Source organism: Stegostoma tigrinum, chromosome 33 (genome assembly GCF_030684315.1).
Source record: "Stegostoma tigrinum isolate sSteTig4 chromosome 33, sSteTig4.hap1, whole genome shotgun sequence".
NCBI lineage: Eukaryota > Metazoa > Chordata > Chondrichthyes > Orectolobiformes > Stegostomatidae > Stegostoma > Stegostoma tigrinum.
In genome coordinates this window covers 32,746,553-32,759,785 of record NC_081386.1, presented here as the reverse complement: position 1 = coordinate 32,759,785, position 13,233 = coordinate 32,746,553, and the positions used below count along the sequence as shown (strand labels likewise).

The 13,233-nt window shown below is 39.6% G+C and overlaps 1 protein-coding gene across 1 annotated transcript in view; it reads left to right on the top strand.

Annotated features, from left to right (window-relative positions):
- The window catches only part of LOC125467282 (uveal autoantigen with coiled-coil domains and ankyrin repeats-like), a 157,122-nt gene that overhangs the window by 130,298 nt on the left and 13,591 nt on the right, over positions 1-13,233 (top strand). Inside the window, exons 8-12 of the mRNA XM_059639263.1 lie at positions 546-653; positions 4,054-4,086; positions 6,347-6,445; positions 8,016-8,064; positions 10,058-10,110. Coding sequence (XP_059495246.1) covers positions 546-653; positions 4,054-4,086; positions 6,347-6,445; positions 8,016-8,064; positions 10,058-10,110 — 342 coding nt within the window. The remainder of the gene's footprint in view (positions 1-545; positions 654-4,053; positions 4,087-6,346; positions 6,446-8,015; positions 8,065-10,057; positions 10,111-13,233) is intronic.

The window sequence follows — 13,233 nt, the reverse complement described above, 5'->3', positions numbered from 1 at the left end:
TTTTAGATTAGATTCCCTACAGTGTGGAAACAAGCCCTTCGGCACAACAAGTCCACACTGCCCCTTGGAGCATCCCACCCAGACCCATCCCCCAATAACCACACACCCTTGAACACTATGGGCAATTTCTCATGGCCGATCCACCTAGTCTGCACATCTTTGGACTGTCGGAGGAAACCGGAGCACCCAGAGGAAACCCACACAGACGTGGGGAGAATGTACAAACTCCACACAGACAGTTGCCCGAGGCTGGAATCAAACCTAGGTCCCTGGTACTGTGAGGCTGCAGTGCTAACCACTGACCCGCCATGCCACACATCTAATTTTATTCTTAATGAAAACCAAAAGAACTGCAGATGCTGTAAATCGGAGCCAAAAATAGAAATTGCTAGAAAAGCTGCGCATGTCTGCCAGCATGTGTGGAGAGAAATCAGAGTTAATGTTTCAGGCCGAGTGATCCTTCCTCAGAACTAATCTTCTTTTGCTTTAAGAAAAGAAAAGTTCAGAATAAAATGTTTAATTTCCTTTTCTAATCATATGTCTAGGAGCTTCAGATTGAAAATGAGGACCTCAAAGGCAAGTTGAAAAAGCATCAACAAGATCAGAGGCTGCTTCTAGAGAGACTGAGTGGACTTCAGAAGCAACTGAATCAGGTACAGCAACCACCTGAATAGAGCAACCACCTTTTTACATAGTAAAATATCCAAGGCGTTTCATGAGCAATTATAAAGTGAGACAGATGGGAGAATATTAGAACAGGTAAGCAAAGGTTTGGTTAGAAGTAGGTTTTAAGAAATGCCCTGAAGGAGGCAAAAGAGGCATAATATCTCCAGAGGTCAGGGCCGAGGTGGTTCACAGTACGGTGGAGTGTTAATGTGGAGAATGAATGAGATCCTGGAACTGGACGAATAGCCAAGGTCTTTTCCCAGGGTAGGGGAGTCCGAAACTAGAGGCCATAGGTTTAACATGAGAGGGGAACAATTTTAAGAAGGACCTGAGGGACAGCTTTTTCATGCAGAGTGTGGTCTGTGTATGGCATGTGCTGTCAGAGGAAGTGACGGAGTTGGGTACAATTACAACATTTTAAAAGGCATCTGGATGGGTATTTGAATAGGAAGGGTTTAAGGGGCTATGGGCCAAATGCTGGCAAATGGGATTGGATTAATTTAGGATGTTTGGTTGGTGTGGAGGAGTTGGACTGAAGGGCCTGTTTCCATGCTGTGCAACTCTGACTGTATGAATGAGGAGATTTCCAAAGATTGTAGGGCTGGGGCAGATTAAAGAACTGGTACAGGGGTGGTGTCACTGAGATGGTTTGAATCTTTAAAGTCATGCAGTTAGGGGGTAGAGGAAGTGAAGGGAGAATGTAATTTGGTGCGAGATTAGATGTGTGCAGCAGAATCTTGTCCAATCGGATTCAGCTTGCCCAAGTGCACAGAGTAATGAGGCTGAATTGAATAAGTGAAACGTGTTATTTCAGTGTTGAGCATTTGGGTGAAGGAAGTTTCAGCTTTGCTTTAGATGCTGAATCTAACCCATTTGCATGCCTGTTTGTTGCCTCATCGTTGATGACCAGGACTTGGGAAGAGGGGGACTGTGTTTCAAAGTTTGTAGCCACACAAGTAGCAGGTTTTGGGATGCCGTAGACTGATGAAGTGAAAAGACACCTGACAGATGAAAGTTAATGCACAGTTATGCATTTTGAGAAAAATGGATGCGGAGAGCAGTGCAGATAGAAATTGGTAAAAGATCAGAAGGATGATGAGACTTAGTGATGAGTTGAAATACTCTGCCTGGAAGGGTGGTGGGTATGTAGTCACTTTTGAGGCAATTTGACATGTAGGTACAGAGCTCTAGGGAAAGTGGAGGTGAATAGGATGAATTGGACAGCTCTTGCTAAGAGCTGGCACAAGTATGATGAAATGAATGGCCTCTGCCTGTGCTGCAAGATTCCAATCTAGCAGCCAAAATAGGGAGCTTGTGTAATGAAATACTGTAAGATTTTGGGGTTCGGCACCCACAGATACCGAAGATGAACGGTTGACTGTAAAAAATTTTAAGGAAGTTTACTAAGAATAAATATATGCTATACATTTAAGATATGATACATTAGTGAAATATACAGGAAAAGCATCTAATCTGTGACAGTTTTGAGCGATACAGTGATGTCAGAAAACAACCGAGCTGTGGGCACAGAGTATGTTGAGCTCAGTATCCTGCTCTCTCGCAGAAAAGATAGGGAACTCCCCACTCTCCCCGCCACCTTGCGTCTTACCTGTTGCATCTTCCCTCTGAAGAAAACAGCTACCCAGAAAGTGCTGCCCTGTGTCTCCAGACACTTAAATCACCAACCCCTTGAAATAAAGTAAATTGTCAGCCGATTGTTGGAACCTTTTTAACCAATGAGCTCAGAACTGTACCAAAGAAGTCAAGATGGTGAGCTTTTTGGCTCCCATCCAACTGAGGGTCATGTTCCCATTCCTTACCAGGCACTTGAATAGGTTCAAGGGTCTACAGGACACCATTGTACACTCTTAGTAGTGTCAATATGGAATGTTGAGTCCTGATGTTTCTAAGAATGATGAGTTGAGATGCACTGCCTGCAAGCGTACTTCCAGAGAGAGTATGGTTTCTCTGTTGAGCTGGCCTTGTGCTATGTCTATCAATTCTTGTTGAGCATTTCTGAATTTACTTTAGAGAAATATAATTTATTAAAGGTCTAATTTATTAGAATGCTATCCATGCAGTGCACTGAAATTTATTTTCTAGTATTTATTCTATAAGTGTATTAGCTGCTGTCTCAAGGCTATACTAATATATCATACTAAACATTTTTTTTCCTGGCTTTAAGCTCCCAGAATTTGAAGTGAATCTTGAGGCAGGTGATTCAAACATATTACAACTGTTTGATCGCTTTGAGGAAAACGTAAATATTTGCATAAAGCTACCACTTCTGCTCATGTTTACATCTTTTATATAGATTCTTTCAAATTGACCCTATTTTTAATAACCTTTGTCCTGTGTCTGATTTCCACTTTGAAATATGTAATGTTGTACTTATTGCTGTTTTTAAGAAAAGTTTGTTAATTCAATATTCATTCTTTCTCATTAAATAATTACATCTGTTATTTGCTAGAAAGTAGTTTCTCCCTCCTTCCCTATCCCTCCATCTACCATCACCACCACCTGACTTCCACCTCTTACTGAACTGCTGAGTTGCATTGGTAAATCTGATCCCTTAAACTATACATATTTTTGATAAATTAGCAAAGCCATTTGAAAAAGTTATTAATTATTTAGCAACTGCCTTTTAACAGAAACTGCAATGCTGGTTTTAGATTTTAAAAACATACCCAAAGTTGCACAACAGTGAGCAGTTATGTTATAATTCCAAATTAGTCATATTGGTGTCTGACTCTATGCCATAATTTTATGCATCATTTTGGAGCTTTGTGGCTTATTTGTTTGATTTTCCTGATAACATGATAATTTTTACACTGAAGATAAACAATTGTTAAATGGCTTATTTCCTCATCTGTGGAGTTTGTGTGAATATGTGTCTCAGTTAATGTGTGCCTTTCACCGTTTTCGATATTGGAGTCATTCTTCCTCCCTGCTCCTTCTATAGACCATCCTACAAACTTAACTCCTTGCTTCTGTCCTACTTTGGAGATTGAGCTTTCTTTGCGTCATGTTCTACTTCAGCTTAATTCTTTTCCATGACTTAAACTGTGGATCTTCTCTTTGTCTTCCAGTTTTTCTTTACTCTGATCTGCTGACTTGTTAAAAACTTGCATCTTGGCATCTGCTAGCCACAATTTGTTGACCCACCTTGACTTTTTTTTTTTCTTGAACTCTTTCCAGCTTTGCTGGTGCCATCAATAAGAGCCTGGGATCTTAACTGAAGGTATATTAGTCGTTTAGAAAGAAAATCCCAAAGTTAACTGGAATCAGTGTTACAGAGTATTGCTGTGAGGGACTAGAGATGAAGATGTGGCCAAAGTGAAGTGTGTGTTCCACTTGATAATCAATTTTGTTATTCCTGTTATATAGGAGTGCAAGGCAGTGGGAGATCTTCAAAGTGAGGTATGTTTTATTTAAAAGAAGTCGTAACTGAAAAATCAACTGTTCTTCATGCACGTCTTTCTTCTACATTTAGTTCAGACTCAGTGGTTTTTCTCCCAAGCTGAAATTTTTGGAATTATTGAATTCTTCGCCTCTTTCTAACTTCCTACAGTCATCAGATGTTATAAATCTGATTATAATGGTGGGCTTACATCTATCTCGTCTCTTCTGTATACCTTCATGCTGTCTCCACCTCTCAACCACAATAAGGATGGGCTTTAAGATTGTACTCTGATCCTTCTAGCTTTTCTCAATTCTCACACACACCTGTGTCACCTTCTGAGCGAGGTGGAAAATTTTGTGTTGGTTCCTTTTTCACGATCTTTGTAAGCATCAAATAGATATTAGCCATCAAACGCATGCAAATCCAACTCTGAATGAAATTATAATTTCAGGAAGTTTCTGTAAACTTTACATTATTGCCTGTTGAACCTGTGATGCAGAAGGAGGCTATGGGATGTCAATTTATTTACTTTCTGAAAGCATAACCCTATCATGAATTTTTATTTGCAACGATCACTCCTAATAGATAATTACATGACAATTGCAAGTGAGGGAGATGATTTAGCCTGTTAGGATTAATCTGGTTGGATGACCGACCTGAGAGTTTGTTCCTGTATAGGTCACTGACCGAAGAAGTGCTTCCTTATACTTAACAGTCAAAATTTTCTTGCAACTAATCTGAACTGGTATCCCCTTGTTCTACTCTTCCAATTTAACTTAGAATCTTTTCTGGAATAATCTCCAGCTATGTTTTATCCTGTAATCTTGCTCCGATGTGGCTTGGAGATACAATAGCAGAAATGACTGGAAAAGCTCAGCAGGTCTGATGGCACCTTTTGGAGAGAAATCATAGATAACGTTTCAAGTCCAGTGACCCTTCCTCAGAACTTGCCTGGGTCACTGGACCTGAGACGTTATCTCTGATTTCTCTCCAAAGGTGCCACCAGACTTGCTGAGCTTTTCCAGCAATTTCTATCTTTGTTTATAATTTCTAGCGTCCGCAGTTTGTTCTCTTTTTATTGTGTCTTTGAGGTGCTGATTTGTCCACGTACTCTTTTATAGCTCAAGCCTTTGGGCAAAATTAAAGATCCCAGTCTTTTGCTATTCTATTTACTAATGCTTTAAAGTGATCTTTGTATTGAATTGAAACATCACTTTATCAGATTTTTACATGCTAGAGCACTTTGTAGATGAAATGACTTGTGTGTAGGCCAAACCATTCAGCATGCTGCAACTTTCAAGATTTTACTGTATTTCACCGAGTTCATACTTGTGCTTTTCTCCAATCCCATTCTGTCAAAGAAATGATTGAATTTATTTGATAGGAATTCACTTACTGAACCTTCATTGTTAGTCACAATATTTCTGTGTTGAGATGAGAAATGTCCTTCATACATTTTGATTTGGTTCTTTCTGAATGCCTAATCTTCCTTGTTGCAGGGTATGGCTATTTCTTAAATAAATTCAACATTTTTGTAACTAATCAGCTCTGGAACCTCTCCTGGATCTTCTTCCACCTCTGTACAAATAAATACTTGACATTGATCATAAATCTGCTCTTTGTTAAACACCTTGCTGGCTTACTGGGAGTCTGCTGATAGCCCTACAGGTTGAGTTGCTCCTGGTCTTTTCTGTCTCTTGAATTTTTAGCCTGACAATAGAAGACATGATGTCATTGCTGATTTTTCTGTGGCACAATCTTAACATACAGTTTAACGCTGACTGATGATTTGATGAGTTAATATTTTTCTTTCACTCTTCGTCTGGTGGCAGGAAACTAGAATGGGGTAAAGCCTTACAGTTTGAACAATGCTGATGGGTGATGTCCTGAATCACTTGGTCATACACAGCCCGGTGGAAATCTAGGATGCTTTCCCCCGCCTTCCCTATCCCTAACCCATGTGTTTTAAAAACTTATTGAGGGTTGGGGGGGGGGGGGGGGCGGCGGTCGGGAAGAGAGAGAGATTAGTATGTTCCGAGCTGAATCATTGCTGCTAAACCAAGATATTCAGTTGGAATAAAAGGGACAGAATGGCCTCCTCATGTCTGTTTGCCCCTAACATGGGTTAGGTGATCAGTTTACAGTCTGGATGTGATTATGTATTTTTATACCTTCTGCGTGGGGGCAAGTTGCTTGATTGGAGTTTTACTTGTTAAATCCAAATGGTACTGGGAACAAGGAGTGATTAATGCTTCTGTACGGTGTTTAATCTTTCAGAGACAGCAGCTGAAAAACCTTTTGCTGGCACGAGACCGAGAACAGGAAGACAATATGAAGGTACTCGAGAGCCTGAGAGCCAAGCTTCGAACATATGAGGTACATGGATGACTTCTGCATGAATACATGACATGTATGCTTGCATGTTAAAGTAATCGCCGTTGTGATTCAAACCCATTGCTTTATTCATCATTGCTATTAAGTCCTGTACCCCATTCAGTCCAATCATCAGTTGTCTTGCATTGCAAAGCTGACACTCCAGTACATTGTTGACTGGCACTGGCCATCTTGGGGGCAAGGCGTTTGACCAAAGTGCTATCAGTCCTCGCAGCTGGATGTTACCCTATAGTAATCTGAAAGAAGAGCACAAAAATTCTCACTCGTGATGAGCGCAAAAACATAATCCTCAACCATCATCACTAAACCAGATTATTACCATTGCAGTCTGTCGGAGCTTGCTGTGTGCAAAGTGACCATTGTGTTTCTCACATAACGATGGTATTTGCACCTCAAAAGTACTTGACTGTTTTGGAGACACTTTTGAAAACTCCCAAGGATGCAAAGGATACTATATAAATGCAAGAGCGTTCTCCTCTCATTACAGTTTCTCAGGATATCTCTCCAACTCGTGTTTTGTTGCCAGCACTGCACATTTTAATGAATCCTGTTCCAAATTAGATTTTGAAGTATTGTGTGTCGACAGAGGCCAGTTACTTTATCAGCTGTTCCCTTTCTCAGTGAGCAGCTGGTTGGAGAGACTGAAGGATGTCTTCGACTTGTTAATTTTGCTTGTCCAGATGCTTTGCTTCTCTTTAGCTGTGGTTATGCAGTAAGTTGTTCAGATTTGGTTGATAATTTGACTGTTTATAACACTGTTGGTGGCTGGTGCTCATGTTTTTGAATACATCCTATTGTAATGTTTTGAAATTGCTACACAAGATTTTGAGAGCTCACTTTGCTCTGTTGCATTCCTGCCCACCTCGTAGCCCTAACCCTGCCAAGAATAAAAAGATTGTGGTATTTTTCACCAGCTAGAGTTTGTAGAAACATATTTGAGACTTCCCATCTGATTGTCATTGTGGAGGATTTCCTGCCCCTGACATGGTCTGCCTGTGTCTCATACTTTCCCAGGAAAGTATAAAACAGTCCAAAGTCAGGCTGTAGCACTCTGAATGTCTACGGTGGCCGCATGTCTCTTAATTCCAGCTTCAAAGTCAGAGTTTCCTCACTCCCTTTTACACCAGCTATTTTCCCCTCTACTTCCTTCACTTTTATTTTGTGTGCTAGTTGTTCCAAATGAATCAGCCAGGTTTATGTTTAAAACAAAAATCACGAGCTTCTTGAACCACTGTAGCCCACATGCTGTTGGTAGATTCACGGAGCTGTTCAGGAAAGCGTTCCAGACTTCTGACCCAAGGACAGTGAAGGGACAGCGATATACTTCCAAGTCAGGATGACAAGTGGCTTGGATGCGTACTTGCTGATTGTGGTGTTTCCACGTATCTGCAGTACTTCACAGAATCTCAGAAATGTTAAGCTGGAGAAGGTGGTCTAATGCTGCTGTGTTGCATTTCATCACATTAAAGTTGTTATATGAACTTGAGTTGTTCTTGTTCAACTTGAGTTGAAATATAATTATTAATGAAACCTTGTGTTTTAATTAATGTAGAGTGGGCACTTCTATGAGCAGATGACTGCGGGCATCCCAATGGTAAAGGGTAAGATTGAACCTTTTTTAAGAGCTATAAATCATTACTTTTTAAAAATTTTGATGGGCTCGAAACTTTTGAATTTGGAATAGTGAGCAAAGAAATGTTGAATTGGATGACAATTACTGTGACGTAGATAAATCTACCATGATTAACCTGAAATTATTTGCATATCTGATTTGGTTTAGCTAAGGTATTATTACTTGGCATGTAAATCTGAATTATTTTTATTGCTTTTTAAATTCCACTCTTTGCCATGGTGGGGACCAAATCCATGACCCAACAGCTGCAGCTGAGGGTTCTGGATTACTAATTCAGAGACATTACCACTATGACAAGGTAGACCTGCATTATTGGGGATTAATTCTGTTGATTATAAATATTGAGCGAGCAGTGTTAATATTTCTTCTCATTCCTGAACGGTGGTTTATTTTGCTACTTGTCCATAGATTGTAACCTTGCCCTTACTTGGGTTACTGAGAGTTAATCAAAAAAAACTAAGGCAACTTGAAAGCAAAGCAAAGTTTCTCATTGCTGTCTGAGAGTGATTTAATGCAGTTAATTTTTTTTGTTGATACGTTCAGTGTTACTACTACTTGCCCCATGTGAAGTACAGAGATGTGAATGAACCAAAACAATGACAGTGGTCGTAGAAGGTATTTAAATGTCTTTGATCTGTCCAAATCCTGAAAGGATATTAATACTTTCAAACCTTCTACCACAGAGCACATCAACAATTTGTTTGTGCCATTAGTGATATGGTGTCAATAAAAAATGGTTTTTGGCAATTATCAAAGGATTAAGGATGATTAATATCATGGAATCGAGAATTTTCTCCCATTTAGATATCAGTTGTGCACATTGAACACTTGCTGAATGGGAAAGTGGTAATGTCACTGGCCTAGTAATGATTAATGTTCTGGAGACATGGGTTTGAATCCCACTACGGCAGATGCTGATTTTATTTTTTTAAATCTTGGAATTTAAAAATTGGCCCAATGCCAACCACGTAACCACTGCTAATTGTTGTAAAATAACCCACCTTGTTCACTGATGCCCATTAGGGAAGAAAATCTTCTGCCTTTATCCATTCTGTCCAACACATTCCAGACTCTCGGCAATGTGGTTGACTCTTAACTGCCCTCTGAGCAATTAGGAGTGGGGAGTAAGTGCTGGCCTTTTTAGTGATGCCCATGGGTTGTGAGATGCATTTAAATTCCCACCTCAAAATGCAACTTCTAACTGCAACTAGGTTCCTCTTTACTTTTAACTTTTAAATATTCACACTGACCTCCTCTGGTGCTGTGTTATTCATTCAGCTCAACAAATCTGCATTCACTCCATAAATCAGTGAGACGTTAACCTCCATTCTCTTCTTGATATCCTGGTATTTCTACAAATATTTATTGAAGTATCATTTAAAATGTCCAGCAACTGCATTTCAAATTTTAGTCACTAGGGGTGAGGGATAAAGAAAGCAAATTTCTGTATTATTTCCTCTGTTGTTTCCAGTTGTGATTAAATCTGTGCTGTCTGGCTCATTGAATTTTGTTTGTAATATTCCTGTAAAATGCTTTTACTCCTTTTGTCGTGTAAAAGGCACTGTGTGAATACATATCCCTTTAAAGCCAGCAGACTGTGTACGCTTTAATTTCCGAAAACTGCATTTAGTTTGAATCCAGATTCCAAATAGAATTTGACTTAATCAGAATTAATTTGTTGCCTGATACCAAAAGAAATGAAGACGAACTCTTAACAAAGATGTGTTATGAATTCTGAGAATTCCTTGTCGCCTAATGAAATATAGTGCAAATGTTGCTGCTTCCTCCTGGTAAAAGATTACTGTTTAATTATGGGTGTACTTTGTTTGTTGCACATGATGCAATGCAACAGTCCATGTAATTAGCTGAATGTTCTGGAGGGGATGGAGTTAATTAAGAAAATGGTTATATGCTTGCAATATTTAGATTGAATGATTATTTTATGTTTCATTTCTTCATAGTGAAAGAAGAAATGGCTGCAAAGCAGGCTAATTTTCCTGTCACAGAATCACAGGTAATTTTTTTTTGACATGCTAATGTGAAGGGTTTAAGGAATGTAGTAAAGATTTAGTGTTGTAACTGCCTGAAAAAATGTTCTGTTTCTATGGAGAACAAAGAAAATGAGTTTCTGATTTGGTGAGAGTAGTCTTGAAGGATTTCAGTGTATACATTGGTTAACTATCAATAATGAAGATGATCAATGGTCACTTGATGAATTTAATATCTCGTGCTCCTGGGTAAGCTAAAGGCAGAGTGGCAGCAATCAGACTTAGGGGTTTCTGGACGAGCTGAGATCCGATGGGAGACCCAAGGGGAAGGAAAGTTTTTTTAGAAGTTCTGCAAATTAAAACATGATTGGGTCAGTTTTCAAGGATGTGGTCAATACTGCTACATAAATACATTGAAAGCAAAAATAAGTTGTTTGTAATTGTCCATAATTTATTTTAATTTGTTTTACAGTTTCTTTTCAAGTCTCCCACAAGTGAAATTGGTCTTCTTGAAACAATGTGGGGGGTAATGGGATGATGTGGGAGACAGTGCCCTAGAAGGGGAGTTGGGTGCTGACCCTGGGTCTGTCCCTGTTACCAAGCTCCCCCTCACTGCTTGCTTCTTGAAGGTTCAGGGTGACGAGGCATATGGCAGAAACCTCTTTTCCCTCTGCCTTGCCCCTTGGTCTCCACTCCATCTCCCCTCTTACTCCCAGTCTCCTTCCCAAACTCCATCCTCATCCCCTGAACCTTTGGAAATGTGTGCACCTTCCCAGGACAGGGCCCACTGACAACCAAATATTATAGCTGCATGTGTTCAGACAATGCATGCACCTACACACCAACCTTTTGTGAAGTCGTCAACACGTGCTGTGCAGGTATCACTGAGTGCTGAATGTGATGACATCAGCTCATGTGCATCCTCACGTGGTGATGTCAGCAATATGGGTGCTAGCTGTGACCAGCTGGTGTCGCTGTCTGTGAGCGCATGTGCTTGCGGCCATTTTGGTGTTGGGAATAACTCCTTGAACTGAGGGCTGTGGAGAGTCAGTCGCATTACTACAGGTCTGGAGTCACGTTTAGGCCAGGCAGTGTAAGGATGGCAGATTTTCTTCCCTAAAGTGCATTATGGAGACAGGAGGGTTCTTGATGTCAGTCAGTGATGGGTTTTGATTGCCATTACTGAGACTGGCTTTTGATTCCAAATTTATTGACCAAGTTTAAGTTTGATCAGCTGTCATGGTGGGATTTGAACACACGCCCTAGAGCTTGAATCTGGGCCTCTAAATTAATTGCCCAGAGAGACTGACTAAGCCATCACTTCTCCCTGGGTTCATAGAACAGTTAATCACTTCCAATCTTGCTTTATTTGCGCTCCTTAGAGTATGCAAACATTTACACTTCAGCCTGGCGAAATAATTAGAAGATTGAATCAATTCCAAGTGATTAGGTTGATGTTTGTAAATTTGCTTCTTAATCTGAATTGGAGCAGCCTATGAGGTTAAATTTATGTGCAGTACATATCGCTTTGTTCACTGTGAGGGTGGTTTCCACTCTGGAGAGGTTTCCTCTCTTCTTGTAAAGGTCTGAAAACAGAATAAAGATGAGCTGAAGCTGATCTCAAAAACCAATCAAGAGTAAGATATTAACAGCCTCACTTATTGATGCTGAAGTTCTAGTCAATACTAATGCTGAATAATATCCTAATAAAGCTTAATCTACTGTTGTCTGATGTTTCTTGTGAGGCTAGAACTACTACTAAGATATTTCTTTCCAACATGTGCCTTGCAAAAGCACAATCAAAAACTCATTTTGTTTAAGGATGGTAGGGACAACAAACTTTTCTGACCATCTCCTTTGAATCAATATTCTTTACTTCGTTATAAACGCTACTTGAACCAATTCACTTTAGTAGTTTTCTTATTTTAAAAAAGTATTTATTGCCTTTTTAGTTAGGAAATAGCAATTTCAACAATTTTCAATGTAATCATACTAACTTCTGTGTTTTTTGCCATCAGTTGGTTGAAGTTTTTGTTGCTTTGTGAACAATTTCCTGATTGTTATTTTTTTTTCAATTGTTAAGGCACATTTACCTTTTCACAAAAGCAGTGAGCAATATGTGGGGGCACATGTGGAGGCTCCTTGGATAAGTTGCATGTTTTCACCACAAAGTGCATGCTGTCAATTAAACATTTTGAGGGCTTTATAACAGCCCGGAAGATTGGCTATGGGCAGTGATTATAAAATGTGAAAAGTTTTTTGTTCTAAAGGAGGTTCTTAAAATCTGAAGAAATGACTGAAAGATCATGAACTTGCTTATTAGAAAGCAATTAATATGAAACAGGCATACAATAAAAAAGGACAGGCTGGTTACCATTTCAGCAGGCACTATCTTACAAAAATGATTCCAAGGAAGAGGACCGTTAGTTATGAGGAAAGATCGAAGAAATTGGAACTTTTCTTCTTGGAGAGAAGAATGCTAAAAGTAGCTGTAATAATCTTTTCAAAATCATGTGAGGTGTTGTTCGGGAAAAACTCTTCCCAAATGTGAAAGAATACAGAATGAGAGGACACAGAATTAAAATGATTTGCAAACACAGGGTATGTGGTGTAAGCTTAAAAAGGTTTGGAGTGCACTGCCTGGAGGTGTGTTAGAGGTTCATGTGAGTCAGTTGAGAGAGCATTGGATGATGATTTGAATAGAAACAAGTGTAAGAGTAAGGAATGAGGCAGGAGAATCGTATCAAATTTGTAATGCTCATTGATAAATGCAGGTACAGTTATAACATGTAAAAGACATTTGGACATCTACCTGAACAGGAAAGGTTAGAGGGATATGGGCCAAACTTTAGCAAATGGGACTGGTTTAATTTGGGGAAACATGGTCGACTTGGACAAGTTGGACTGAAAGTTCTGTCTCTTGGACTCTATGACAGCCAGTGCTACTGTGAAGGGCTGAATGGCCCCCATTTTGCATCATAACACTCTTTTTAATTTAGTGAATAGTACTCGATGACTAAATGGTTATTGCAGATGGTGGTGCAGAAGACAAGAAGTACCTGCGAGAGTGGAGTCTGAGGGATAGAAATTAGGTTTGGGTGCTGGGGTGTTTATTGGAAGTTGATGCCCAAATAGGTTGTAAAATATTC